The sequence below is a fragment of the Oncorhynchus mykiss genome, chromosome 13 (genome assembly GCF_013265735.2).
Source record: "Oncorhynchus mykiss isolate Arlee chromosome 13, USDA_OmykA_1.1, whole genome shotgun sequence".
Lineage (NCBI taxonomy): Eukaryota > Metazoa > Chordata > Actinopteri > Salmoniformes > Salmonidae > Oncorhynchus > Oncorhynchus mykiss.
In genome coordinates this window covers 19,866,330-19,891,543 of record NC_048577.1, presented here as the reverse complement: position 1 = coordinate 19,891,543, position 25,214 = coordinate 19,866,330, and the positions used below count along the sequence as shown (strand labels likewise).

General features: G+C 43.5%; 2 protein-coding genes across 3 annotated transcripts; one reads left to right on the top strand and one right to left on the bottom strand.

The window, feature by feature from the left end:
* The first annotated feature begins 145 nt into the window (after nucleotides 1–145).
* Nucleotides 146–19,514, top strand: LOC110485104 (dual specificity mitogen-activated protein kinase kinase 7). 2 transcript variants are annotated; one of them, XM_036940522.1, is made up of 12 exons: nucleotides 146–607; nucleotides 2,156–2,203; nucleotides 6,540–6,687; nucleotides 6,856–6,922; nucleotides 7,131–7,244; nucleotides 11,596–11,715; nucleotides 11,859–11,966; nucleotides 12,168–12,347; nucleotides 12,573–12,653; nucleotides 13,511–13,653; nucleotides 13,819–13,864; nucleotides 14,077–19,514. In XM_036940522.1, the coding sequence occupies exons 1-12, from the start codon at nucleotides 484–486 to the stop codon at nucleotides 14,215–14,217; spliced, it is 1,320 nt and encodes a 439-aa protein (XP_036796417.1). In that variant the 5' UTR covers nucleotides 146–483; the 3' UTR covers nucleotides 14,218–19,514. The 2 variants fall into 2 exon arrangements, with proteins under 2 accessions (XP_036796417.1, XP_036796418.1); XM_036940523.1 differs by lacking the exon at nucleotides 2,156–2,203 and having other exon boundaries at nucleotides 148–607.
* Nucleotides 19,482–23,722, bottom strand: LOC110485102 (lysozyme g). Its single transcript, XM_036940525.1, is given in 6 exon segments — nucleotides 19,482–21,269; nucleotides 22,026–22,077; nucleotides 22,079–22,177; nucleotides 22,758–22,990; nucleotides 23,091–23,210; nucleotides 23,359–23,722. Coding segments are annotated over 6 exon segments (513 nt in total). The 5' UTR covers nucleotides 23,363–23,722; the 3' UTR covers nucleotides 19,482–21,264.
* Between the last annotated feature and the right edge of the window lie 1,492 nt (nucleotides 23,723–25,214).

Here is a 25,214-nt window from a genome sequence, read left to right as displayed (position 1 = left end):
ATGGAAATTAGAATGTTTCAAACATTGGGACATCAGCCGTCCCTGCCTGTATAGTCCACAAGAGAGGGAGCCTTGGGCTAGCTGGTTTCGCTCGATGATGCCAGAGAGGAAGAGGCGAAGCGAGAGGATTTACTCCGCCCAAAATCTGTCGGAGTGAGATTAAGCCCTTTTTCTGTACGGAGGTATATGAGAGTGTCCGAAGTTGAATTACGTTAGGCTTATTTGATCGAATAGAAGTTTCGTAATGTTTAGGATTTACAAATATATTGATGTAAGTGGATGAACGTGGCATTCTGGCAATTTGAGAAAAACGACTTAGTTGTGCATGTTCACGCTCGCCTATGACCTCTCATTGGTTAGAATGGTCCCACATGATCGCGCCTGCCTTCAATCATTGAGGGCATGTATTTCCATCGTTAGAACGGTCACTCTGCTATCTACTCATTATAATAGATCATCTTTGATAGTGTTCAATTTTTCAAGATGTCGTCGCTGGAACAGAGACTCTCTCGAATCGAGGAGAAACTAAAGCAAGAAAATAAAGAAGCTCGTAGAAGAATTGACCTCAATATCGACATGAGTCCACAACGTTCACGTCCGAGGCCAAGTGAGTATCCGTGGGGGAGTCGGTAACTGAGAGAGGAAAGGGGAAATAAGCGAACGGAGAGGCAGAGTGAGGGCAGGAGAGAGGGGGTGTAAATAGGGATATGCTGCTGCTGTTCGCTAACAGGCTAAATGGATAAACAAATACCCCAACTCGGGACGTTACCCTGCCCAGAGGTGTCATGCCTTTTCAATGTATATAACATATCACGTAAACATTTTGAAACTATGTAAACCAGAATTGTAAATCAGTGCAACGTTGTAACCGAAACTCAATTTAAATCCCGAACTGTGTTTTGGTTCTGTCCTGGCAACTGCTGGCTAGCAACTAGCTAAGTTAGCTCTAGTAGGCCCCATCATCCATCCGTCAGTCAATTTGTTGTTAATTTATCAACACGGAAAATTAGCTGTTTATCAGTATTTGACATTTATATCTGGTCTAATATGCTTCATTAACCAGACATGGCTTGTGTGTGTATACATTTCTAGCGATACTTCAAATATGATTTTGACCGAGTCAATGTTGTTAGTAGCCAGCTAAGCTAACGTTAGCTTTTCGAGCTAACGCAGTTTACCAGTTAGTTGCGTGAACAAACTTGCCAGCTATAACGTTCAAGATAGCTAGCAAACTACCCCTGAAAGTGGCTCTTGTCACGTCACAAATTGCACGAATATGGTGTTAGTAACTACAAAACTAAACAACAGCTGTTATCTTTTCGGTGTTTTCATTTATTAAACCAATTCCATGTCTGATAAGCTTGTGATTTGTTTTGCATTAATGCTCTTCTCATATTTTGTGCATGATGGATATTTCCTTATTTCGGCAGTCTTGAACATATTTGGCAGGTAATGTTTTGGTCATAATGTAGGCGAACACATCTGGCAGAGTGTGTGGGCATAATGTAGCTGGCCAGCTAGAGTCTTTGCCAGTCAAGCCACCAAAATGCACCATGCAGGATTTATCCCAACAGCCCCGATTTAGGATCAGCTTACAGCGATATGAAGGTCAAACATTTCAAACAGGCTTGGCTCCTGCCCAATGCTTATGGGTGAATTTCGTCTTGCACCATTCAATGCCAGCCACATTCAGTGCAATATGGTGACATGGGTACTTAACTCTATGCTGATAGTGGTGGTGTCACCCTGAGGTAAATGTTTATACTTTCATATCAAGGTATTTGATGCGTTTTCTTTTCACTGCGTTTCTTCTTGATGCGTTCTCTCCCAGCCTCATTGGAAAGCTAAAGGCATTGGAAAGCAAAGATGGTGTGGTAATGCAACTCTCTTATATTTGACGAGCTCAGCATTTGAGGTGCTAGTTTTTATTTTCACACACAGCATATCAACTGGTCTGAGGTGCTCTTGTTTGATTGAACCTTCCTTCATTTTGTTTTGTGTGTGTGTTAGTGTGGGGTTGTAGGTCATTGGTGTGTGTGTGTATGGTAGTTTATTGGTGAGTCTCTGTGGGTGTTAGACAGGGTATGTGTGAGTGAGTACCTGGCATTTTACAGTGCAGTAATATGCACATGTGTATTTTCTCTCCTCTGTCCAGTCATCGTGATCCAGCTCAGTCCTGCTCCAGCTCCTTCCCAACGTGCAGGTATCATTCAATCATCGCTCTCTCTGTCTGCCACTGCACCGTCCATTCATCCTTCCCTCTCTTTCTCACAATCCATTCTTTATCCCTCTCTTTTCTCTCCCCATCTCCATGTCACTCCTATTCAACAGAAAGGGAACATTTCACCCTCAGTAGCTCAGAACAGAACGTATAGATGCTAGTAACTTCACACATTCTTCAGATGGTTTCACCAAACCTGAATGACTGGCCTGAATGACTGATACCTTGCTTGTACATTATCCTTAGATTTGAATGTAGGCCTAAATGAATTGCAGTACATAACACAACACACAGCCTATGAATTCTCCTCTCACAAAATATGTGTAATAGGCTAAAGCTATTGTTGTATAAAATTGATAATTTCAGATATTTAGCCCACAATTGTACACAGCACACCTAAAATATTCTAAGACTATTCTGACAGTATGGATGCCAAGAGGCATCTTTTATTTTCAAGTGGCCATTTGCACTGTATCCCCAGTTGGTCGCAGTCTCACCTCCACTCTAATCTCATTCTCCCTCCATCTTTCCATCTCTTCTTCTCCATATGTGAGTGCCAGTGGCAAGGCAGTGAGTGTGTATGCCTGGGTTTGTGCGTGTGTGAGGATATTATTAACCCGTTTTGCTGGTTGCAGAGAAAAGGTGCATGTGGCTTCCTGCACGGTTTTTATTACACAGTCTAATCCAGCATCCCACCACCGGGTTGGTCTGCAGGAGTGCTGCTGTGACCAAATCTGACCACCTCTTCTCTTCCTCCTTTCACGTCTGAAGACTTGTCCTTCAGCCTGTCTGTCATGTCTTCATCCAGGCTGGGCCCAAGCTGGCATTCTCTTTGCTCTGCAGTTCAGGCTGTGACAGGTTAATTTCTGTCTGTCTTGTTGTGTGTCCGTCTGTTTCTTCCATGCTCTTTCTCAGGGTCAGATATTGTTCTTTGTGCGCTAACTAAGCATTCTCTCCTGGCATCCCCCTTGCAGTGGCACTGTCAATTGCCCGTGGTGGCTGATGTGTGTGTCTGTCTGGATCCAGCTGTGTGGAGGACTGTCTGGTCTTTGCCAAACCAAAAATTGCCCGAGTCCTTTACTAACACCCACTAACCGATTCTCTACAGTGAGCAGGTCCTGGCTGCATGTGATTGAACCAGGGATAAAAGCTACTGCCTGGCGTTGGTGCATTTATCTCTTGAAAAGGCGTTTTAAAGAACTGCTCAACACTACCTCGTTGCTTTGAAAACTTCAAACAAACCAAAGGCTCCGAAGGTGCCCTTTGCAAAACGACCCCATTCACAGATTAGGAATGGGGCGCTTTTCACAGTGTATAAAACATATCATATGAACGGTCTGAACTGCGGGTTGGTTGGGGGGGTGGAGTCCTCTTCGGGGGGGTCTCAGAGGTCACTGAGAGAGCTCCAATGTTCTGCAGCAGAGGGTCCACTCCTTTTGGTGGTGCTGCTAGCTAGCTACTGACTGAGCAGCAGTCTGGACGCATGGTCTGTTTGTGTGGTTGCATGGTGGGTCAAAGCTAACACTGCTCTCGTAGCTGGTCTCCACTGCTCAGTGCTCACCCTGTCTATATGCCTGTGGAGTGTTGTCTCCTTGAACAATAACACTTTTAGCCTTTGTGTCAAATTATGTAGTAAAAATGAATCGGCTAAACTACCCTTCAAGTTCAATTGAAGTTTTTTACCTATGCTTTGCTAATATACAGCCTAAGGGTTGTGTTGCTATTGCTAATACTTGTGGAATGTCTTGTCGAAGTGTTCGTATTGTGGTCTTAAGACATTCACAGCCGACCTCTTGGAGACTGAACTGATATCGTTCTACTTACACTGGCCTGCTCTGTCTATCCGTCATGGTCAAATTGAGCATGGACTGCTTTCATTCACTCCTTTCGAAGTCTGAATAGAAACATGGGGGAGTCCCAGATGGTACAATTTCCCCTTATAGTGCACTACTTTTGATCTGGGCTCTGATCAAAAGTAGTGCACTAGGGGGCCGTTTGGGATGCACCCTAAATGTGTATAAACTGAGAGGCAATGGGTGAGACCTTGAAGTAGAATGGCCCCAAATTTTATAAGTCAACCTATACAGTGCGTTTGGAAAGTATTCAGACCCCTTCACTTTTCCCATATTTTGTTACATTAGCCTTATTCTAAAATGTATGACATTGATGAAGAAAAACAATCCACACAATACCGGGGCTGCAGATAGCCTAGTGGTTAGAGCGTTGGGCCAGTAACCGAAAGTTTGCTAGATCGAATCCCCGAGCTGACAAGGTAAAAATCTGTCGTTCTAAGTTAAGGTTTTGTTCTTAACTGATTTGAATAAATAAAAAAATAGCCCATAATGACAAAGCAAAAACAGTTTAACATTTTTGGCTTAAAAAAAAAAAAGCTATCACATTTCACAAGTATTCAGACCGTTTACTCAGGACTTTGTTGAAACACCTTTTTACATTTATTTTACCTTTATTTAACCAGGCAAGTCAGTTAAGAACAAATTCTTATTTTCAATGACGGCCTGGGAACAGTGGGTTAACTGCCTGTTCAGGGGCAGAACGACAGATTTGTACCTTGTCAGCTCGGGGGTTTGAACTTGCAACCTTCCGGTTACTAGTCCAAAGCTCTAACCACTAGGCTGCACCTTTGGCAGCATCAAGTCTTCTTGGGTATGACACTACAAGCTTGGCACAACTGTATTTGGGCAGTTTCTTCCATTCTTCTCTGCAGATCCTCTCAAGCGCTGTCAGGTTGGATGGGGGAATCGCTGCACAGCTATTTTCAGGTCTCCAGATTTTCAATCAGGTTCAAATCCGGGCTCTGGCTGGGCCACTCAGACATTCAGAGACTTGTCCCAAAGCCAGTCCTGCATTTTCTTGACTGTGTGCTTAGGGTCATTGTCCTGTTGGAAGGTGAACCTTCGCCCCAGTCTGAGGTCATGAGTGCTCTGGAGCAGGTTTTCATCAAGGATCTTTCTGTACTTTGCTCCGTTCATCTTTCCCTCGATCCTGACTAGTCTCCCAGTCCCTGCCACTGAAAAACATCCCCACAGCATGATGCTGCCTCCACCATGCTTCCCCGTATGGATGGTGCCAGGTTTCCTCCAGAAGTGACGCTTGGCATTCAGGCCGAAGAGTCAAATCTTGGTTTCTTCAGACCAGAGAATCTTGTTTCTCATGGTTGGAGAATCCTTTAAGTGCCTTTTGGCAAACTCCAAGCAGGCTGTCGTGTGCCTTTTACTGAGGATTGGCTTCTGTCTGGCCACTCTACCATAAAGGCCTGATTGGTGGAGTGCTGCAGAGATGGTTGTCTTTCTGGAAGGTTCTTCGATCCCCACAGAGGAACTCTGGAGCTCTGTCAAAGTTGATTGCTCAACTTTGGCTGGGCGGCCAACTCTAGACTCTAAGAGTCTTGGTGGTTCCAAACTTCTTCCATTTAAGCATGATAACCACTGTGTTCTTGGGGACCTTCAATGTTGCAGACATTTTTTGGTACCCTTCCCCAGATCTGTGCCTTGACACAATCCTGTCTCGGAGCTCTAAGGACAATTCCTTCGACCTCATGGCTTAGCTTTTGCTCTGACATGCACTGTCTGCTGTGGGACCTTATATAGACAGGTGTGTGCCTTTCCAAATCATGTCCAATCAATTGAATTTACCATAGGTGGACTCTAATCAAGTTGTAGAAACATCTCAAGGATGATCAATGGAACAGGATGCACCTGATCTCATTTTCCAGTCTCATAGCAAAGGGTCTGAATACTTATGTAAATAATGTATTTCTGTTTTTAATTTTTTATGAGTAAAAATGTCTAAACCTGTTTTTGCTTTGTCATTATGGGGTGTGGTGTGTAGGTTAAGGAAAAGTGTTTACTTAATCCATTTTAGAATAAGGCTGTAACAAAGTGGGGAAAAAGTCAAGGGGTCTGAATACTTTCTGAAGGCACTATAGACCTGTAACTGTCAGGGTGTTTTCAATAGCCCGTCAGTGACAGGGAGTTAGAATCCCAATGCTCCAATGCTATTTGGCTTCCTTTCCTTAGGTCTCTCTCTCTCTGTCACTGTTTGGTCAAAGAGCTAGATAGATTCCACTACAACGCTGCCCTCTTCAATGCTGTAAGCCCATTGATCATTAAGAAGAGAGATGAGGTAAGGAGAGTGGAATTGATTACAGTAACACTAGCCTGGGTCCCAGTCTCTTTCTGACAACAAGTTTCCTAAAGCAGAAACGGGCTAAAACAGACTGGCACCCAGGCTAATAAAGGACAGCCCCAGTCTTCCTCTTTTACCTTCCCTTCTTTATACTCCTCCTCTCCCCCCCCAGCTCTTCAGCTTCCCCTGGCTAACGACGGAGGGGGGAGTCGCTCCTCGTCCTCTGAGAGCTCACCCCAGCACCATTCCTACCCCAGCCGCCCGCGACACATGCTCAACCTGCCCACGCCACAGTACAGCCTGGTGAAGAGCGTGGAGAAGTAAGACATGCACGGAGCACACACGCACACATGTATGCACAGGGAGCATTCGTGTTCTGGAAAGGGATACAGAAAGTAAAAAAATATGTTTAAAAATGCTTCCATTCACACACATGCGTCAAATGACACACCTAACATTTTTTGTGTGTCTGTGCCGTGTCCCCTTAGTGCGGAGATAGACCAGAAGCTGCAGGAGATCATGAAGCAGACGGGCTATCTGAAGATCGACGGCCAGGTAAGAGACCATAGCATTGCCTAAAGTGATTATTGTTTTTTTGTATTTCTCTCTACTCATTAAAAATAATGTGCTGTATTGACAAGCATTCGGAACGCCATTTATAACCGGATATCATACGCAGAGCTTTATGAGTACTGTAGTACATCATGCTACATGTGCGTTTGTCATTGACATGTTGTGACTCGTCACCTGTTCCCCTCCTCAGCGGTACCCGGCCGAAGTCAGTGACCTGATCAGCGAGGGCGAGATCGGCAGCGGCACGTGCGGTCAGGTGTTCAAAGTGCGCTTCAAGAAGACGGGCCACGTCATCGCCGTCAAAGTAAGCCTTGTCTACCTCCATCCACAGCTTGTTGGCATTAAGACCATATATAATAGCACTGGATTGCGTTTTAAACAGGCAGTTTGTACGCACGTTACATTGTCTGGCAGGGGGTCACTTCACTTTCATGTCTTGAGGATGAAAAGTCTGTCCTTCCGGCCTCCGCGCTGATTCTGTTGTCCCGGATGCGTTGTCTTGTTGCAGTTTGACACTTATGATACAATATACTTTATTGTTCATTTATATGGAAAATCATTACATGGTGTCAGCATTAGGGATGTACCGATATGACATTTTTGTCCGATTCTGATATTTTCCTTGCCCCCAAAAAATATATCGGTACTTAACATTTTAGCAGCCTTTTAAGCGTTCTAGTACCTTTTTAAATAGTTGAAACACACACACATACTGACCAAAAAGTTATTTTGTTAGCATTAACATATGTCCCCATTACCAGTAAAACATAGTCAAAACCTGTTTCTTTCACTTACGTGCTGTTTCGTTGTTCATTTGTTCAGCCTCAACCAGGATTTCATCATACATGTCAAGCAGTGACGTTTCAGCTGTCTGTCTGTCCGTGACCTCTCTTCTAATGCGCACTGTCACTGTGTCCGTTTCCGTCTTGTCCAGCTGTGTCTAACATTTCACCTAAACCCTGTTTCTTGTCTGCATCGAAGTAGCGGTCCTTGTACCTAGCAGAGAGCATGGTGGTGACACAGAGAGAATACCATGGAATCTCTTGTTCACAGCCTCTTGTAGAGTACCTTTACAAGTTTTAACCCGACGGTCTGTGTCGGTGGTTTTGTTGAGCAGCGTTTCAATGCCATGACAGAGGGTATCACATCTTCTGCAGACACGGTTGATGAGCTTATTTCTCCAGTCAGTTGTTCGAATGGAGCTAGGAGTGTGTTCATGTTTCCAAGTTTCAAACATGTTCTCAAATGCCATTGAAATGGCAACAGCGGTATAAGAACCAGCACATTCTTGAGCATGCAATACGACTTTCCTCAGTACGAAATCCTCGTCGACCCACTGTGCTGTCAGACTCTGCATGCTCGTGGGGTTGACGTCGCTGGTCCAAATGTCAGTCGTGAAGCTAATAGCAGTTGCTCAGGGATGTGCGTTTCAACAGTACTGTGTATCTCCGGTAGGGCAACTGAAAAATAGGGCATCTGAAAAATAGCCCTTACTTGGTAGTGTGTACCGGGGCTCTAGGTGATTGACCAGCCAGCGAAAGCCAACATCCACGACAGACAACGGTTGATTGTCAAAGATAATGAATTCCATTTTCTTGCCGTTAATGGATTTCGCCTTTGAGTTGTCTCTCTGAAATGTTCTTACTCTTTCAAATGACTGCTTGACTTGAACTTGTTTAGTTGTTGGAAGTGTGCGATTTAGTATTTTTCAGCTTTTGTTCTGTGTAGCGCTGTATTTTCCGTGGCGTCACTACGTCATCCACCTACGTTATGTAGTTATGCGCGTCAGCTGAGACATCGGTATTGCGCATCGGCGTTAAACTAGACATCGGGCCGATGCCAATGTTGCCATTTTTAGCGAATGTCGTCCGATTCCGATATGCTTACCGATATATTGTGCATCCCTAGTCAGCATACAAACACAACATATTACATGCAGTATGGAAAACTGCAAAGTTAGTCCACAAGTACACACTTACATTTCAACATATTCAAAGTCCCTGCGGCCTACTGTCTGACCGTGTATTGGGCCTGCATCTGTCCTATGTCCCACTGTTCAACAGCCTAATGGCATGAAACTAGCCTTGCTCCTATTCTTGCTGAACAGTGGGAACCTTAATCGCCTTCCAGCAGCTCGAAACATTAGGCCTATTCCGTTATGCAAGTGCTGTGTGGATGTTCTACTGCCGCTATTTGGGTTAAGGCCATAGCATTGGTTTTTCCTACTGTGGCAGAACACATAATTCCATAGCAGCCGATTTGTCCAGAGGATATAACTGTTGGAGGCAGCCCTGGGCTGTTTGTCAGTTCAGTATCGCTGTTCTCTATCAGTTTCTCTCTGGCCTTTGCCTTCCATTGTTTATCCTCACACAATGATAGTAATTATACTGAATCGTCACTGCTACAATTAAGCATTGTTAACCCCCCCCCCAATTTAACTGTTTAACTATTAGTGACTGACTTCCTATGCGGGGGTTGCATACAATGCTTATTCTTGGTATACACAGTCATGGTTACAAGCACAAACATGGCCTACAGGGATAATGGCTGGAGCTGTAAATGATTATACACTGCTCAAAAAAATAAAGGGAACACTAAAATAACACATCCTAGATCTGAATGAATGAAATATTCTTATTAAATATTTTTTTCTTTACATAGTTGAATGTGCTGACAACAAAATCACACAAAAATATCAATGGAAATCAAATTTATCAACCCATGGAGGTCTGGATTTGGAGTCGCACTCAAAATTAAAGTAAAAAACCACACTACAGGCTGATCCAACTTTGATGTAATGTCCTTGAAACAAGTCAAAATGAGGCTCAGTAGTGTGTGTGGCCTCCACGTGCCTGTATGACCTCCCTACAACGCCTGGGCATGTTCCTGATGAGGTGGCGGATGGTCGCCAACTCCTGGACAGTCTGGTGCAACGTGGCGTTGGTGGATGGAGCGAGACATGATGTCCCAGATGTGCTCAATTGGATTCAGGTCTGGGGAACGGGCGGGCCAGTCCATAGCATCAATGCCTTCCTCTTGCAGGAACTGCTGACACACTCCAGCCACATGAGGTCTAGCATTGTCTTGCATTAGGAGGAACCCAGGGCCAACCGCACCAGCATATGGTCTCACAAGGTGTCGGAGGATCTCATCTCGGTACCTAATGGCAGTCAGGCTACCTCTGGCGAGCACATGGAGGGCTGTGCGTCCCCCCCCAAAGAAATGCCACCCCACACCATGACTGACCCACCGCCAAACCGGTCATGCTGGAGGATGTTGCAGGCAGCAGAACGTTCTCCACGGCGTCTCCAGACACTGTCACGTCTGTCACGTGCTCAGTGTGAACCTGCTTTCATCTGTGAAGAGCACAGGGCGCCAGTGACGAATTTGCCAATCTTGTTGTTCTCTGGCAAATGCCAAACGTCCTGCACGGTGTTGGGCTGTAAGCACAACCCCCACCTGTGGACGTCGGGCCCTCATACCACCCTCATGGAGTCTGTTTCTGACCGTTTGAGCAGACACATGCACATTTGTGGCCTGCTGGTGGTCATTTTGCAGGGCTCTGGCAGTGCTCCTCCTTGCACAAAGGCGGAGGTAGCGGTCCTGCTGCTGGGTTGTTGCCCTCCTACGGCCTCCTGATGTACTGGCCTGTCTCCTGGTAGCACCTCCATGCTCTGGACACTACGCTGACAGACACAGCAAACCACCTTGCCACAGCTCGCATTGATGTGCCATCCTGGATGAGCTGCACTACCTGAGCCACTTGTGCGGGTTGTAGACTCCGTCTCATGCTACCACTAGAGTGAAAGCACCGCCAGCATTCAAAAGTGACCAAAACATCAGCAAGGAAGCATAGGAACTGAGAAGTTGTCTGTGGTCACCACCTGCAGAACCACTCCTTTATTGGGGGTGTCTTGATAAATGCCTATAATTTCCACCTGTTGTCTATTCCATTTGCACAACAGCATGTGACATTTATTGTCAATCAGTGTTGCTTCCTAAGTGGACAGTTTGATTTCACAGAAGTGTGATTGACTTGGAGTTACATTGTGTTTAAGTGTTCCCTTTATTTTTTTGAGCAGTGTATTATATCTATGCAATTTAACATGTAGAATGCTATGTTTTGTTCAGCCTTAACTGGCAGGTACAAACTTTATAATCGGTGTGTTCTGTTCTTAAAATACATAGGCCTACCTCTATTGTTCAATCATATACAGTTTCACTTTTCACCATCTGGTGACCTACTGTATATAGATGAGAGGGAATAGGTTTGGATGAGGAGGGGATAGGTTTGGATGAGGAGGGGGCAGGGGATAGGTTTGGATGAGGGGGCAGGGGATGTAGGTTGCTGGAAACAGCTGATACTCTGGAGTGAGGTAGGTTACTATGGTTACCCAGAGACAGATTGGACTATAAAGCACTTTCAGTGGATAATCTCCTTTTAAATCTCCTTTTTAGTGTAGGATTAGTCCTAATCTGTGTCCGGGAAACCGGCAGTATGTGATTGGCTAATGGTTAAGTGCTAGACAGGTTTGTGGGGTGGGCGGAGTTGTAAATTAGTGGTGCCATCTAGTTGGTTGAAGTTCTCCTCCCTCAACTAAAATATCAACGTTGAATAATGATGACTGATTTAGTGTGTGTGTGTGTGTCACTAGCAAATGCGCCGGACAGGAAACAAGGACGAGAACAAGAGGATTCTGATGGATCTGGATGTGGTGCTGAAGAGCCACGACTGCCCTTACATCATCCAGTGCTACGGCGCCATAGTTACCAACGTGAGTCACACGCACAGATAATTTAGTATGTCACATTTAAACCATATTTATTCAGATTGACAGAAATAGCTTCTTTCTTGTAGCAGTTTCACTGTTCTGTTTAAAATGCCAATGTTCTGTGACTGACTGTGATTGGTCCTCAGACGGATGTGTTCATCGCAATGGAGCTGATGGGGACGTGTGCTGAGAAACTCAAGAAGAGGATCCAGGGGCCCATCCCTGAACGCATCTTGGGCAAGATGACCGTGGCAGTGAGTCTCTCCATCTCGCGTCTTATCTCTTGCGCTCTCATACCCTCAATTCAGGCTTTGAACTGAAACTCAAATTCAGAATAAAAAAATTGCCCTTCATTTTCAATTATGTTTAGTTCCAGTGGAATTGACCCCATCCCATAAAAAGTTTGTTCATCTTATCTTCAATGTAGTAGTGGGTTACCCTTTGTGTGTCTACAGATAGTGTCGGCTCTGCTGTACCTGAAGGAGAAGCACGGTGTGATACACCGGGACGTGAAGCCCTCCAACATCCTGCTGGACAACAAGGGCCAGATCAAGCTGTGTGACTTTGGCATCAGCGGACGACTCGTTGACTCCAAGGCCAAGACCCGCAGCGCCGGCTGTGCTGCCTACATGGCTGTGAGTCACCTTGGTGGACACACGTACCCTACCGCGTTTAACCTACCGAAGTGAAGGCTGCCATTTTGATGCTAAAGCGCCACTATTTTTCCACCTGGGGTTGCACATAACTCTGTAAAAATTCTAAATGCTGCTGTCCTCTGTCAAATGTTTTTAATTTCCCTGTGTATTGGTACAATAATTGCAGTTTCCCCCTAACCCAAGCCTGTTTCTCTGTGTCCCCAGCCTGAGAGAATAGACCCCCCAGATCCCAGCAAGCCTGACTATGACATCCGAGCAGACGTCTGGAGCCTGGGCATCTCTCTGGTAAAACACCCACACTACTTAATCATACCCTATTCCCTATGTAGTGCACTTCTTTTGGTCAGTCCTGTGCCTTCGTATTTGGCCCCGGCCAAAAGTCGAGAGCCTTTACCTACCTTCTACGCTTTGACACTTCTCAATGTCCTGTCATCCATCTGAAAGGATCAAATGGGTGTAAGTATTATGATAATTGCTCCATCAAGCCCTTTGGCAGGCTAGGTGGACTTTTCGCCGTATTGTTTACAGTCATCCAGCTATTCACATCTACAAGGGAGCATGAAATGGTGTCTAGGTTAGGGGCTATGGGTTGATTTCTAACTAGTGAAGAGGTTTGCGACAAGAGCGACATCAAACTTGTCGTTATGAAAAAGTGTAAACGCACAACGCACAACGACGTCCGCAAAGTGAATTCAGTAAATGTCAACCTAGCAAGCCAGGCAACTAAAAGCAATTTTCTAAACAGTGTTTTAGTTCGTTAGCCAGTTCAAATAATGACCAGAGAATAATTGACGTCGTCTTAACTTTGGCTACTTTTTTATTCATTATTATAGTAAAATAAACTAACAATTAATGGCGAGTTTACAGAAAATAGCTTACTGCCACAGTGCGACTAAATAAAAGTTTGTCATTGTGTCTGAGAAGTTTAGAACTCTGGTTGCTGTGGCAGTCTGGTAACCACAACAACGGACATAGCGACAGTCGCAACAAGAAAGCTGACAGTCACAGCGATGGTCTACAGACCATAAATTGAAATGTTGTTTTGACCAGCAATGCTTGTCGCATTCTAATTGCCTACGGACATGTCGTTAGACCAAGTATAAACTGGCCTTAACGCTGTAATGTGTTGTCTCGGCCTGCAGGTGGAGCTGGCCACAGGACAGTTCCCCTATAAGAACTGCAAGACCGACTTCGAGGTCCTGACCAAAGTGCTGCAGGAAGACCCTCCCTCGCTCCCCCTCAGCATGGACTTCTCCCTCGACTTCCAGTCCTTCGTCAAAGACTGGTGAGACAAAACACACACGCACTGTGTGACTCATTGAGAGAGTTTATTATTAATTTCTGCAGTCTTACGGCTCTCAACCAGTCTCTGCTGACAGTACAGTTGCTAAGTAATATCAAGTGCTTTTTGTCTGTTCATTTTTACGTCACTGACTACCTCTTTCCACAGCCTCACAAAGGATCACAGAAAAAGGCCAAAATACCACAAGCTGCTCGTAAGTCTCTCCCCTCCAGCTGTTCACACACTGATTCTTCACCACCTCCACTCTAAACCATGATTTGGGATTACAAGAAAGGGAAGAATGTTGTCTGATTTAAATGTTTATTTAAAGACAAAATGGAAAGAAAGGGAATGGATGCAGTGTTCTAACTCCTCTCTTCTGCCCTTCCTCTCTCTGATACACCCCCCCCCCCCCCCCCCCCCCAGGAGCACAGTTTCATTCGGCGCTATGAGGTGCTGGTGGTGGACGTGGCAGGCTGGTTCCAGGCGGTGATGGAGCGCACTGAGTCGCCGCGCAGCAGCCAATGTTACAGCCAGCACCAGCTCCACTCGCTCTTCAGCAGGTAGCCCCCAGCCACTGGCCCCGCCCCAGCCTGCAGCCGGGAGACCCCAGAGAGGGACGGAGACACGGAGTAGGCCTTTATCCCTAGACAGACAGACTGGCTCGGTGGATTGATTGATTGATTGAGTCTGGTTGATCCATTTTGATTGAGTCTGGATCAGGACAGACAGACACGAGGGAGAGTAGAGCTTCACCCTGTAGTTAGGCGTCATCAGAAGTCATATCAGCACATGTACATTATCATCGTGAACACTTCAGCACATACTGTAGGTTACTCTGTATCCATGATGCATGCACACTTTTCCATCTGTTCGATACTGATGTACAGTAGTGATACTGTAAATGCATTTACATGGTTAAACACATACATAAATACTACTCACTCACTAGTCATATCTCACGCGCCTGTATAATCTTGTTCAGCTCCAGCCCTAGTCATAGCTATGGGGTCTGACAACAGAGTAGTCGATACACACTGGAGCTAATTTCTGCTACATCATGTAGTGTTAAGACAATGTAAGAGTCCCTACGGCAAGCCCAGAGGCCCAGTGTCATCCGCAGTGATGGCTAGGCTCAGAAGTGGAAGGTTCAGTGCAATATTCAGCCGGGTGTTATTGTTTCTATACTTACTCTTCAACAGGTTGTGTATGAGTGTGTGTACTAAGACACAAGTGTACGCTCGCTATTATGGATGGCAAATGGCTGTCCCACTGTAGCTCTAACAGACCAACTAGACCCGCTGTATTTGTTTCAGTCTGGTTTTTAACCATCGCTTTGAAAATACAATAGATGACAGAAACATTAACTTTGATTCAAATGCTTAGCGAGGAATATCAACAAGTACATGTTCTAGCAGCTTTGAATTGGAAAAACGGCGGAAAATACAAAAAAAAGTAGGGTTTATGCGTAGCTCTGTAGAAAGGGTGTTTTGTATGTATTTATTTATGTTGAGTTCAGGATGGTTTTGAGTGGGACTGGATAACCGGTGGATGAGTGTGAGAGATGGAGGGATACAGAGGAGGACAGAAGTCTGCCTATTATCGGACTTGGTTTACTGCATTTACCCCCAGCTGCTGTGTTTAAACTCAGTCAGGGAAACTGTACTGCCAGGTAGATGAGGTTTAAAGCAGTGTTGCTTGTTGTTGAAGAGGAGTGTTAGAAAAGAAAACCATTTGGAGGAGAACGGAGGGGAGGCGTGAGTTGTTTGTGTCAAGAAACAGGCAAGAGACAGCAGCTTGCCCTTTACAAATAATACAATTAGATATTTTTGGCTGTGGAGCATTTCAACCCTCCCTCTTTCCGGTCTTTCTAAATGGCACCAAGCCACTCACCCTCTTCTTTATTTCATTCTTTCTGCTGTTCCATCTTCTAGCGGCTCCACAGTTTTGGCAAACCAAAGGTGGTAGGTGTTGGTGGAGGGTGTCACACAAGGCCCTCTCGTTGCTCCTGACTGCTGCCTCCCCTCCTGCAGAGTCAAAGCCAGGTAGAGAAGACAACCCCCGTCCCCTTTTCCTAGCCTGAGCATTAGGAGTTTGCAAGACGGCACTGACAGATCTGGGATCAGGCTAGACTTCCCCAACACACAACCAAGCCAAATCACTGCTAGAAACAGACACGATAGGAGAGGGAGATCAACGGTATGTCAGAGAAATGGAGAGAGGGAACCGGAAACGTTGACTATGAATATGTGCAGAAGAAGAGCTAGGGAGAAGCAAGACGAGGAAAGAGTTGGATAAAAAAAAAAAAAAAATTAGGGATGACAGGATGAGGTGAAAAGGAGCGGAGGAAGAGAAGGATAAGAAAGTGAGAAAGAAGGTCAAGAGAGGTACGTGACAGAAAGGTAAGGGCCATCTAGAGCTAGTGAGGGAGGAGTGAGTGACAGCAGAGCGGTGAGTGTTTTGATAAAGGAGAGATGTGAGGAGGGAGCGAGAGTTTGGGGCCCTTAATTCAGCCATAGGCAGCCAGGCTATGGATCAGATGTTGGACATTGTAAAGCTATCTGGACATTGTAAAAGCTTTCAATGGGGTTGCACCAATATACCAATTATGATTTTATTTTTTAGGGTGAATTAGGATTTGTGTTTTGATTGTTTGCTGTTATATTCATTATTGTATCTTTTCAAAAAATATTTAATTATTTATTACGTTGCTACTACTGCTGCTAAATTGCTGTCGATAATTGTCCCCCAAAGGACAAATACTTTAGATCTTTTTAAACCAAATAAGTGAAGTAATGCAATGTCTTTACAGTTACCAAATACAGAAGAGCAAGTCTGATGGTGAAGGGTGTGAGAGAACAGTGATCGAGAGCTAAACCCATAGATGAGTAGCATAGGTTAACGTCACTAAACTAATCCACGCAAACGATGTACACCTCACATGTATCTAACGGTGTAATAGCATGTTGTAGTCACATATCGCACTACAGCACCGCAAAGTCTAGTTGTTATTAGTGAAGGAGTGTCCGTCTGTCCGTCCTGACCTGTGAACCTTGACCTTTTGCTCCCTGACCTTGGACATTGTAGTCCAGGGTCAACCCTGATTATAGAATGGTCTGTCTACCTGTCCGTCTGTCTGTCCGTCCGTGGGCCTCCTGCAAGCTCGACCTTGACATTACACACCAAAGGTGTCATCAACGAAAACAAGTTATTATTGATATTCTAATTGATTACTATGACTACGATATATTCAGAGTTTCTCTGTAGCTAGTGTGGGATAGGGGGAGGGGGTGCTTTAGGGGTAGCAATGCCCGTGTGTGTAGAATACAGGGAGAGACTTGTACTCTGACAAAGCCTGGGCACAGCAATCACACCCACTCAGCCAGACAGACCTTTTTACTGTGTAAACTGGTACTGTAATAAGCCACTGCTCACCATCACCAAGTCTTTGGAGAGTTCAGGAGATTGGCTGTGTTGCAGGTAGAATTTACATGGTTCTCTTATTGTTGTGGAATAGAGAACAGTGTTGGTTCTTTGTGTTATGTTTCAGTCTGCAACGTTCTGTTTGTTGTTGCCCCTCCGAAAATCATCATGTACCAACATTGAACCATGGCTCTTTGGTTTTGGTTCTACTATAGGCAATCAGGTAGTAATGACAGACACATTATTATACAATCTAGGCTGCCTGGCCCACTTGCTAAAACAAAGTTTTAAAATACTGACTTTATATGTACTTTATTAGTACTATCCCTTGTAATGTACACGTTCTCTACCCCTTGGGTTGTCCAAAATCACTACAAAGTGCACTCTACTCAAAGTGCACCCTATTCCCCCAGTCTTGGCTGTCCAGTGCTGTGCCAGACCCAGTCTCCCACTGTCAACTTTCTCTTGTTTTGCTGATGTCTTTTTACAAGCACACACACACGCACGTGGTTGGAAACACCTGACAGGTGACTGTGCCACTTCACCTTTCTAAAAATGGCAAGAACTTTTTTGGGCCCCTGGTGCAAAACATGAATGACTTGGGTGTTTTGGTGTGTGTTTGTAAAATGTATAGTAATTAATTTTTTAAAAGTTTGAATACTAATCCTAACCCATTGCCAAGGACAGCGGTGTCGCGCCACACACACTCCAAATGTAGGCTATAAACAATATGTCCACAGTGGTGCTGGTTGGCTGCTGTTTAGTGGCTTTGTGTGTTCTTAGCAGGCAGTGGCAAAGCCAGCGCTGTTAAAGATGTACTCTGGTAGGGTGCCTCTGAAGTCACGCCCTATGTAGTGCACTACTTTATCACCAGGGCTCATAAGACCCCGGTCGAGAGTAGTGCACAATGTAGTGAATAGGGTGCCATTTTGGATGCAGTCTGCTGCTGCGCTGTACCTTGGGGGTGCGGTGGGAGGGTGTCTCATCGCCCCATCTGTAAGTAAAACCAAATATCATTTTCACTATGCAGTCATTCAAATCAGTCAGCTTGCTGTACGTTAGGAAGTCCTCCTGTATATAAACATATGGTGATGAAACTGGAGTTGGTGACTGAATGAGATCTTCTCCCTAGTACGGGTTGAATTCATGTCTTCAGCTAGTCCAGAGGGAAATTGAGTTAAGCGAGAGACTTGTTTTTGAATGAGCTGACTATTTAAGGATTGTGTTGGGGTGGGGCCGTTGGGTTGTAGTTTTTGGGGTGGGTTAAATGGGGTTTGTAGTTTGGGGGTTGCTAGTCCAATGCTGTAAGTATATCAATTGCATGTTATTGTCACTGATGTAACTGCTATTGATTTTAGATTATGATGGGGGGGGGCACAACTCTATTTATAATTTTTACATATTATATATTCTTTTGCAAAATTTTGAATTGTATACTTAGGAAAATACACACTTGCCTTTTATGTTCTCTTGACTTGTTTTCAATCTGCTATTTGCAATATGCATTTGTACTTTTATTGTTTTTTTAGTTGGTTTCATGGTGAGAATGAGTTATTTGTGTAGATCTTTTTTTGTCTGTTTCTTTTCCTGAATGTGCTGTGTGTCTTTTGTTCAATTAGCTGTGTGTGAGGATGGAGGGCAAAGGTCTGTGTCTTGGAAGTGTTTTGTCTATGATTATTATTTACCTTTTTTTTTGTCTTTAAAAAAAAAAGTTTTTTATTTGTATTATATTCAGGGAAAAGATGACACCAAATTGAATAAAGAAATTTCCGGATGATCCTAGAGAGCGGTTGAGATGGAGAGTGTGTGACAGTGTAGTTAGAGAAGAAGTCTTCTTTCTGTCCTTCCGGAACGCCTGGGTCAAAGGTGTCTTTTTCTCTCAAAGCGGAGCGATCACTTTCACTGCTCCGTTTAGCCGCTTCTTCTTCACCCTGTGTCGCTGTAAAACTTTGGTCCTCCGATATCCTCTTAACTGAATTTTGTTTTCTTTCTTTCCATGATCAAAATATCATGATTGATTGTTTCTCGGTTTAAATCTTTTGTGTGCCATTTTATTTTATCTCTGCCCAGAAGCTCCACTTTGTTTTTGTGGTTCTCTGATACTGTATGGTCAAACTAATTTGACTGCACCTGAAATGGCACCCTATTCCCTAAATGGTGCACCAAAAGTAGTGCACTACATCAGGAGTGGGGTGCCATTTGAGACGGCGCCAATGAGAGAGCGTCTTATTAATGCTGAAATTGTCATGAGTGGCGTTTGCACTTGGGCAGCTTTTTGAGTCGGGTGGGAAGGAGCTCTTTTGGGTTGCAGACGTCCCGTTTGACCAATCACAGACTTGAGACTGGCAGAAGAAAAAACAACGGATTTCAACAATGTATATGTATTATCACTATTTATTTATTGGTTGTGTTTTTTTTTGTTTTTTTTTTAAAGCCAAACAAGACACATGGTAAAGAGAATTGTCTGTCATTGGCGTTGCCGTTGATACAAAAGCCAAATATCAAACCACACTAACCCACAGGAAACATTGCTATTGTAGTGGAGTGGTTTAAACTCTAGATGGTGTATGTGCTTTTAGTACCGGCTTGGCTGAGCTGTAGGATGTCTGTCATGTTTGTATACTTTAGTGTGTGCACTCATTTCATTGAAATCCTGCTCAGTCAAGCCAAACAGAGGTTATGGTCTAAACCTTAACATTTACAGCATGGGTGGTATTAGAGAGAGTGCTAAGCTAATACCCATTTTAAGTTAGCTCCTATTGTTTGAAACTTGGATTGGTTTTACACAAGTAATGAATTATCCTCCTGAAACAGACTAGCAGTCAACGTTTTACGCATACTCTGACTGAAATAATAGTTTTCTATTCCGAAGTGGACTGATTGGCGCGTATTTAATCTGTACTCTAGCGAGGTGGAAGCCCTGTTTTAAAATGTTGGTAAAGAATAATTTGCTTGTTCCCTAGGGTTTCTAAATGCAGTATTGCATGACTTGCTCGATTTGAAAGGGGGGAAATTGTATACTTTTTCCATCGCCATTGCAATTCCATGGCTGTTTGTATGTATGACTCAGAGTTTGTTCTGACAGTTGTATCAATCTACACAGCTACTGTCTCCCTCTGCTTTTCGCCGTCTCTCATTTTCCGTTAAATTTCCTCTATTTCAAACAGAATAAATGCCATTATATTGTGAATACCTCAGGATTTTTTTGGAGACAAATCAAATAAAGAAAAAACTTCCAAAACGTTGTGGAGACATGTTACATGAGTCTTTATTGCCTGAAGTTTACATGCCTCTTATGACTCAAACAATGTTTCAAATAACAAATAAAATAAATGTATTTAAGCATATTGATGTTGTAGGACTCCTACCGAAAATACCAATAGATTAGGAAAAAGCTGTACTTTTTGTAAAGCAGAAAACATTCCTTGTTGCATGCAATTGAAAGCTACTAGAATGTTAGACAAATGCATTAAATTAAACCTTCCTATTACATTGTGTATACCATTTTGTGAATTTAACATTGATCATGAGGTCGGGCTACTGAGAACCACAATGTTGATTTACTGTTTAACGGATGCCCCTGTTAATGCTATTCCACTTTTGACACATGGGGTCAAATGTCTCGTTATATGTTGAACTAAGGTTGCTATAGTATTTTTACAAAGTTTTTGATTTGCTTGCCTGGTCTCAAAAAAAAAATGATATTGTTAACTGTTTGTTAATCAAGTCTGTATGGCCTAACTTCCAGATACACTTAGGCTACACAGACAGCAGAGGACATGTCGTTAGAATGGTCTGGCTGAAAAGGATGGTAGGTCCCACAGTTTACTTTGAATGATATATTAAGGCAACATCATGGAATTCCTCTCTTGTAGTGTAGGTGTCCATTTTCTCATGAGATTGGGCAGTACAATAATAGTCAAAATAACACGTCATCTGAGGGTAAAAACAAGGTAGGTTTTAGCAATGCTTTCCATAAGAGGCTAAAATGTTCTTGACAAGGGCCACACATTTGGTTAGTCCAGGACGTATCAAACGTCGTACCTTTCAGCAGCTGCTACCTGGTCCAGTCAGGAAACTTTCTCTGGATCTTTTTGATGACATTTCTGAGAATCTCAAGTGCCTTGTTTAAGATGGTCCTGGCTGTCCTATTCTCCCTTTTGAGTGTGGTTGCCACTATTTGGAGTAACATCAACCTAGGAAATATGATGGAAATCAATGGACAACACTTCACTTACATTGTAATCAGAAGAGGATGGTGGGAGGACCTATAGGAGGACGGGCTCATTGTAATGGCTGGAATGGAGTTTTTGGAACGGTGTCAAATGTATGGAAACCACGTTTTGACTCCATGTTCCATTAACTCCATTCTAGCCATTACAATCAACCCGTCCTCCTATAGGTCCTACGACCAGCCCCCACTGTAATCTCATTCAAACATGGCACTCAGCATCAAAAAATGCTAACGGAAACACAAATAGGATGAACAACTTTATTAACCTATAAATTCCATTCGAAGCTCTCAAATCTGGGCTTCGAGGGCCTGATTCATACCTTGGACACCAGGGATGTATTCATTAGGCACCAAGAGGAAGAAAACAGAGGGACTACCTGGATTTGTCCAATAAGAAAGCTGCCTTTTTTTTGTTTTCTGAAATGCTTTGTGTTGCCTGCCCTTATGAATACGACCCAAGTGACCGGAATTCTCTGGCCAATCAGTGACTTCAATTAATTACAATCTGAGTGCCTATCTGCATAAGCCCAAAGGACTTTCCATAGTCCCCCCCAGCCATTCTTGTCCCATATTGCTCTCCCACCTCTGGACTCTTGAGATGATGCCACAGATGATAGCTGGGTCTATTTCATCGATTTCCCTGCACTCAGGCTTCATTATGGCACCCCTCATGTCTCTTTTAGAACTAATGATTAATAATAGTTAATAATAGTTGTACCTTTAAGCTGCTGCTCCTCGGTAAATTCAGGAAACTTGTCTTTGATTTTTTTTGATGAAATCAATTAGAATCCCAGTGGCTTGTTCAAGATGTTTCCTACTGTCCCATTCACCCCTTCTCTTGTGGTTGCCACCATTTGGGTCCACATCAACCTAGGAAAAATATTATGGAAATCAATGGACAGTACTTCACTTCTGTTGAAATGCCTTTCAAACATGTCAGCATCAAACAATAAAAGGTCATGGAAACAGAAATAGGTTCAATGGCTTTTTTAAGTTAATCTGTATAAACTCCATTTATAGCCTCCTTCACAAATCCAGATACCAACTCAGTCGCCTTGTGGTTAGAGTTTTTACCCTGAGATCGGAAGGACCCCGGTTGAGTCATACTAAAGATTGTAAAAATTCCTCTCTGCTTCGCACTTAACATTAAGGAGATAGATTGGGGGAAAGACCACGTGATAAACTAGCATCCTGTTCAGAGGTTGTACTTTTATATCAACCTCTCTCATGCTACAGACACAGGAAATATGCTGGCTGGCTCGCTCGTGTAAGGCTACTAAAGCGTCCTGTATGCGTCCAAGTCGAAACAGTCTGCATATATATTATGATGTTTTTTCGGCAGCACCAAAGATATTGAATTATTTTTTCCATCAGTGTCCCTGAAAGAAATTAGATGCATGATCACTCCACAACCGATGAATAGTTAGTTACACATAATCTGAGTGCCTACCTGCATTAGCCCAAAGCCTCTTCCTTAGTCCCCCCAGCCTTGTTTTGGGACGATTGGTGGGGACGGTTTACGTATTGCTCTCCCACCTCTGGTCTCTCTTGAGATGATGCCACAGATGAGAGCTGGGGCTATTTCATTCTCTTTCCCCACCTTTCTGATGATGTCAATATATGTATTTGTGTCATCTTTGTCATACTCTGCCATTCTCTCAGATGCAGTCACCCCGCTATAACCTGTTGTAAAGTAAATGTGTTTTCAGTCTATTTGTGAATGAAATGGATGTATGGATTAATATTGATTATGTAGGTTCTGTTAGTTTCATAGACCACATACCTTTAGCATGGCCATCAGCATCTGCTGTCTCCTTAGAGGCACCAGTAGTTTTAACCTCCATAATGTCTCCATACTTTGACTTGACCTTCATAAAGTCTCCAAGCCATGCCCACAGGAATGCTATCTCAACAAGACAAACACAAGCTGAGGTTAACTGTCCTGTTGTAGGGTAATAGGCCTATGCCAAAATACAACAAATATTTTATTTACTAAATCTTTTCCAACTACTAAACACAAGTACACTATTTGAAAAAAACATCAAGCTCACCCATGTTGTTGTTTTCTCTTAAAATTCTTGAAATTGGAGGATCCTCAAAATGTTAAACCCGAGCCGAGCCGGGAGCTTTTGAAAAAACCTGTTGCACAAATGTGACCATTTGTTAACTGAACTGACACTCGCAAAATGGTCAAGCCAGTATCCGCCTGAATTGTTATGCACGAATACACAACACTTTACGGTATTACGTGTTTCTTGGTAGGGCAACTGAGTCGACTGCACTCTCACGCACAGATAGAGACGATAGCTACAAATCATTTCAAGTAAACAATTTGAAGCACACTTTTTCAATATTCCATAATCCCAATTATACAATATCGTTCATTTAATTTTCGTGCCTTATCAAAAAAAAGGGCGGGGAAGGAGGGGAGGACAAACAGAGAAGGGGTGTTGCCCAGGGGTTCAAGACACGGTACCAGACCAGACCCCTGCACTCATGAGGACACACATGTGTTAGAGCCATCTATACCCTTCCTGTGATGTTTTATGCATGCTTACTATCCAAATACACAATCATGTAAGGAAGAAGATAGATGTGTATACTGTGCGTGAATATGCTATATTTCTTTTAATCGTTCACACCTGTCTAAATGTGGGCACAATGTGAACGTGGACAAGATCAGAACGAATGTTAGTGGTAGGTATATAAAGGGCTATATAAAACAATGACATCTAGTTTCTTCTTGAAGATGCAAAATATGTTTTATTGTGAAACAAACAAGAAATAAGACACACAAAAAAAAAAACTTGAATGTGCATAACTATTCACCTCCCAAAGTCAATAGTTTGTAGAGCCACATTTTGCAGAAATGACAGCTGCAAGTCTCTTGGGGTATGTCTCTATAAGCTTGGCACATCTAACCACTGGTATAGCAAAACTGCTCCAGCTCCTTCAGCACACTTATTCAATATTCCATAATCCCAATTATACGATATTGTTTATTTCATTTTCGTGCTTTATCAACAAAAAAAAGGGAGGGGTGGACAGTATGAAAGCTTAAACCAAGTTTATTCTTCGCAGAGGGACAATACAGCTGTATTAGACAAAAACATGATTTCATCCGTGGTAGTATACATACCCTACTTTGGGTGGAGTCTCCTCATTATCGCCAAACATTGCATCATTATTGCTAGGCAGGGAGCTGAGGGATATGGGCCTGAAACGGTTCCTCCCCTTATCAGTACAGCCACATGTGATCGTGTTCCCTGCACTCAGCCCCTCCCAAGCTTCATTATGGCACCCCTCATGTCTCTTTCAGCACTAATGATTAATAATAGTTCAAGCTCAGAAACCAAACCTATCACCTTATATAAATAGACAGAGATTGTAAAGTAACAAGGCAACAGTAAACATGTCATCCCCCACAAATGATGCAGCGACCCCCTTGGGCCAATTGAGATATCGCGTAACAAATTTATTAACGATATTTTACAAATATTAAACACAGTTGCACCATTTGACTGCACTGAATAAAGCTTATCTATTTTTGTTTTCTCTTGAAATTCTTGAAACTGGAGGATACTCAAAATGATATACTAAGCGCAGCCGGGAGTTTTTGCAAGAACCTGTCGCAAAATTGTAACAGTTAATGACTTCCTCCTCACACAGTCGCACCTCTTCTTTCTACCCGAAACTGAAGCCTCAGTTATATCCACCAATGTGATTGTGCATGGACAGTGTGCAATGAAAACTCTGTCAGAGTTTTTTATATTTGTATTATATATAGTGTACAAGGATTTCCCCTCTCTATAGTGTGCTTGATTTACAGGAAGTCACAGCTCTGTCCAGAAATAACCAAGCATGGGTAGCTGCTAGTATGGGTTGTTCGCGAACAAACAGCTCTTTT